We start from the raw sequence: 5000 nt of genomic DNA, 5'->3' as shown, positions 1-5000 counted from the left end.
CGTTGACAGGTACCTTGTCTCTCAGCGTAGGGAAGACCCTGACAGGTACCTTGTCTCTCAGCGTAGGGAAGACGTTGACAGGTACCTTGTCTCTCAGCTGAGGGAAGACGTTGACAGGTACCTTGTCTCTCAGCGTAGGGAAGACCCTGACAGGTACCTTGTCTCTCAGCTGAGGGAAGACGTTGACAGGTACCTTGTCTCTCAGCTGAGGGAAGACGTTGACAGGTACCTTGTCTCTCAGCGTAGGGAAGACATTGACAGGTACCTTGTCTCTCAGCTGAGGGAAGACGTTGACAGGTACCTTGTCTCTCAGCTGAGGGAAGACGTTGACAGGTACCTTGTCTCTCAGCTGAGGGAAGACGCTGACAGGTACCTTGTCTCTCAGCTGAGGGAAGACGTTGACAGGTACCTTGTCTCTCAGCGTAGGGAAGACGCTGACAGGTACCTTGTCTCTCAGCTGAGGGAAGACGTTGACAGGTACCTTGTCTCTCAGCTGAGGGAAGACGTTGAGGGCCCAGTCCAGCAGCTCCTGGGCCATGCTGTTCTTCAGGTCCAGATAGTCCTGTCCCCTCTTGCCCAGCTTGGTCCCCTCCCACTCCTCGAACCACTCGTAACGAGCCATGGTGAGCAACGTCATGCAGGATTTACCTGCAAGGTGGCCAGAGGACAAGGAAGACACATGGTTTCACCTGCAACCAGGGACGAGCAACAAAGGTGATTTACCTGCAAGCTGAACCAGACCGCTGGTGTCTGATGATCCCAGCTCAGTGTCTGTGTTCCTACTTTAATAACACTGGTTGCAGTGTTGTCGTGTTATATTATAGTGTTACCTGATGTGTTACCTGATGTGTTACCTGATGTGTTACCTGATTACCTGATGTGTTACCTGATGTGTTACCTGATGTGTTACCTGATTACCTGATGTGTTACCTGATGTGTTACCTGATGTGTTACCTGATTACCTGATGTGTTACCTGATGTGTTACCTGATGTGTTACCTGATGTGTTACCTGATGTGTTACCTGATTTACCTGATGTGTTACCTGAGTTACCTGATGTGTTACCTGATGTGTTACCTGAGATGTGTTACCTGATTACCTGATGTGTTACCTGATGTGTTACCTGATGTGTTACCTGATTACCTGATGTGTTACCTGATGTGTTACCTGATGTGTTACCTGATGTGTTACCTGATTACCTGATGTGTTACCTGATGTGTTACCTGATGTGTTACCTGATGTGTTACCTGATGTGTTACCTGATGTGTTACCTGATTGCCTGATGTGCTACCTGATGTGTTACCTGATGTGTTACCTGATGTGTTACCTGATGTGTTACCTGATGTGTTACCTGATGTGTTACCTGATTACCTGATGTGTTACCTGATGTGTTACCTGATGTGTTACCTGATGTGTTACCTGATTACCTGATGTGTTACCTGATGTGTTACCTGATGTGTTACCTGATGTGTTACCTGATGTGTTACCTGATTACCTGATGTGTTACCTGATGTGTTACCTGATGTGTTACCTGATGTGTTACCTGATGTGTTACCTGGCTGTGTTACCTGATTACCTGATGTGTTACCTGATTACCTGATGTGTTACCTGATGTGTTACCTGATGTGTTACCTGATGTGTTACCTGATTACCTGATGTGTTACCTGATGTGTTACCTGGCTGTGTTACCTGGATGTCTGACGGAGGACGTTGGGTCTTTGGCAGAAGGGAAGGTGATGAACATCATGGGGATGTTCCCCAGGACCTGGTCCCGGCTCCGGGAGGCGTACTGCTCCATACTTCACCGAGACAACAGACACAAGAGGAAAGGATGAATCCACTCAGTGACTGACGGTCAGGAAGTGATTTGCTCATGAGCCCTACAGCGAGTCCAGGTCGTTGTCTTTATACATCCAGAAGTTGGTCGAGACGATTCCCAGCTCTTCCTTGGTTCCGTCCAGTCCGACAAAGACCAGGAAGGAACCCATCCCGTGACGCACCTTCCCCAGCAGGGAGCTCACCTCTGCAGACATGGAGGCAAGGCCACACATGAACCCTACAGGAAGCCCCACCCTGGTCCTTCTCCAGTGTTCTGCCCGAGGTACCTTGCTTGTCCTGGATGTGCTGGGGCAGAAACTTCTGGAAGGTGTTGAAGATGCCAGCGTTGGAAATGACGACCGGAGCGCGGACCTCCACCTCTTCCTGTCCTTTCAGCACCGTCACACCTGACACGCACGCGACCACACCTTTTTACTTCAAAGGAAATATCCAGCAACACTTTGCAAGAAGTAACTTTTTCAAACTCAAGTACAAAGTTTAAACTTTGTTTTCAGTTTTGTTGATTCTTCCTGCAATAGAAGCGTTTCCTTCATGGAACACAGAATATGTTTGCTGAACATTTGAATTAAGAATAGATCCGATTCCAGTGTTGCTTTTTGATTGATGATGATGATGATGATGTGTTTCTAGTTTTATACTTATTCATAATATTATTTGTGGTGATTCACAACTCATAAGAAAAACAAACATCATTTTTGTATTTCTGTTTCAGAAAACTTTCATGTTTACACAGCAGTGTTCTGAAAACGATCTCCATTTACAAGAAAATGGCAGAAACACTGGTACAAAGTAGGAGTTGGATTGTTGTTATGGTGACTGTCAAAATAAAACCACCAGGTCCAGGAGAATGAGGACTGGGAGTCGTGACACCAGGGAGGAAACTTTGTTCTGATGGTCTCTACTGAGCATGTGCAGAAGAAATGCGTTTCCTCCGTTTCCATGGAGACTTTTGAAGTGTTTTCAAAGACTTGTGTTTTCAGTGGCACAAAGCACCGTTGTCATGGAAACAAACCCTCAAAACACCATGAATGTTTTTGGCTTAATGCCAGACCAACAGTGTGACCATGTGACTGTCTCAGCCTTGTAGAAAGTAAATAAAGTTTTCCCTTTCAAAGTAAAAGCTTCCAACTCCCTCTCGTCAACAGACGTTAGTCCTACAAGGAATCAGCCAAGTGACAACAAATGAATTGTTCAGGTGGCGTCGCTCCGTCACTGCTGACGGAGCGCTAAACCTCGGCTTCATGTTCCGTCCGGCTCACTGTCGGTACTGAATCTTCCTTCCTCACCACTGACCCCCCGCTGGACTCACCACAGGCCTTGCCCTGCTGGTCCAGGAGGATGCGATGGACCGGCGCCCTCACCAGCACAGCGCCACCTGCCTGCTGGATGACTGGGATGATGTGGAAGGCAAACTCACTGGCGCCCCCTCGTGGGTAATACGCTCCACGCTTGTAGTGGTGGAGGAGGAGAGCATTGATGAGAAAGCTGGACTCTTTTGGAGGGACGCCTAGAAAACAGATGAGGCAGACGAGGCAGGTGAGGCAGGTGAGGCAGGTGAGGCAGGTGAGGCAGACGAGGCAGATGAGGCAGATGAGGCAGGGTGTGGCGCGGCAGGATGACAGGAAGTGCAGAACCTCACCGTAGAACAGGTAGGCCGTCAGCGCCTGCAGGTCCTTGTTCTGGGTCAGGCCCGAGATGATTTCTGAATGGCTGCTCGTCGCCAGGCGGAAAACTGAAGATACGCGGTCCAGCAGGCGGAACCGAACCAGGAAACCAACCATCCAGTATGGTATCATCTTCAGGACGGCGATGAGCGGCGTCCTCCTCGAGGCCAGCTTCAGACGCAGAAGGGAAATCACATATATACATATATATATAGATATATGTGTAATATACTGTGGTCTGGACTGTCTCTCTACCTTCATGAGTCTCATGAACTCATCGATGGCCTCCTCTTCTCCGGGGAACTGCTTCTTGAGACTCGCCGCCATCTCCGTCTTGCCAGCGTGGATGTGATACTCTCTGGGAACCACAGCAGGAGGTGTAGGGATCTGCACTTCCATTCACGGAGCAAATACTAATAACAAGGTCATGAAATCCTCCAGAAGCTTTCATGAAGTGGTTTTTCAAGACATATTAGAAATGATTTCAAATATTAAATACCAAAGACATTTCAATATAAGGACGTCAGTTGAAATGGTCTGAATGAAAGTTGAATTAAAAAGCCAACGGGGGTCGATGACGCCTTGTGATGTAATGTTCATGCTCGGGTCCTGAATCGTGTTCAGCATTCTGAGAAATACATTTCCTCTTTTTCAGCATTAACTGATGAATGTGGAGCATCAGAGCTTTTTGGGAGCAAAACTATGAATATCAGAGTCCAAGTCGACGTGAAAAGTGTCGCAATCCTCAATCGACTTCCTCAAACAGTTTGTTGCTCCTGATGCAGCAGAGTGCAACTTTGTGAATGTGGTGGAGGAGGGTGGTGGAGGAGGAGGGTGGTGGAGGAGGGTGGTGGAGGAGGGTGGTGGAGGAGGGTGGTGGAGGAGGGTGGAGGAGGAGTGTGGTGGAGGAGTGTGGAGAGGAGGGTGGTGGAGGAGGGTGGGAGGAGGGTGGTGGAGGAGTGTGGTGGAGGAGTGTGGAGGAGGAGGGTGGTGGAGGAGTGTGGTGGAGGAGTGTGGAGGAGGAGGGTGGTGGAGGAGGGTGGTGGAGGAGTGTGGTGGAGGAGTGTGGAGAGGAGGGTGGTGGAGGAGGGTGGTGGAGGAGGGTGGTGAGGAGGGTGGTGGAGGAGGAGGGTGGAGGAGGAGTGTGGTGGAGGAGTGTGGAGGAGGAGGGTGGTGGAGGAGGGTGGTGGAGGAGTGTGGAGGAGTGTGGTGGTGGAGGGTGGTGGAGGAGGGTGGTGGAGGAGGGTGGAGGAGGAGGGTGTGGAGGAGGGTGGTGGAGGAGGGTGGTGGAGGAGGGTGGTGGAGGAGTGTGGTGGAGGAGTGTGGAGGAGGAGGGTGGTGGGAGGAGGGTGGTGGAGGAGTGTGGTGGAGGAGTGTGGAGGAGGAGGGTGGTGGAGGAGTGTGGTGGAGGAGTGTGGAGGAGGAGGGTGGTGGAGGAGGGTGGTGGAGGAGTGTGGTGGAGGAGTGTGGAGGAGGAGGGTGGTGGAGGAGGGTGTGG

At 50.4% G+C, this 5000-nt stretch overlaps 1 protein-coding gene across 1 annotated transcript in view; it reads right to left on the bottom strand.

The window, feature by feature from the left end:
* Positions 1–5000, bottom strand: part of LOC308141617 (all-trans-retinol 13,14-reductase-like) — a gene marked incomplete at both ends in the record, with an annotated part of 10650 nt that overhangs the window by 892 nt on the left and 4758 nt on the right. Inside the window, 7 exons of the mRNA XM_080511824.1 lie at positions 482–648; positions 1689–1798; positions 1884–2022; positions 2105–2224; positions 3148–3345; positions 3478–3673; positions 3758–3860. Of these exons, the coding sequence (XP_080367950.1) occupies positions 482–648; positions 1689–1798; positions 1884–2022; positions 2105–2224; positions 3148–3345; positions 3478–3673; positions 3758–3860 (1033 nt within the window). The remainder of the gene's footprint in view (positions 1–481; positions 649–1688; positions 1799–1883; positions 2023–2104; positions 2225–3147; positions 3346–3477; positions 3674–3757; positions 3861–5000) is intronic.

Source organism: Blennius ocellaris, assembly GCF_963422515.1.
Source record: "Blennius ocellaris genome assembly, chromosome: 16".
NCBI lineage: Eukaryota > Metazoa > Chordata > Actinopteri > Blenniiformes > Blenniidae > Blennius > Blennius ocellaris.
The sequence above is the reverse complement of the archived record's forward strand: the minus strand, read 5'-3'. Positions and strand labels throughout refer to the sequence as shown.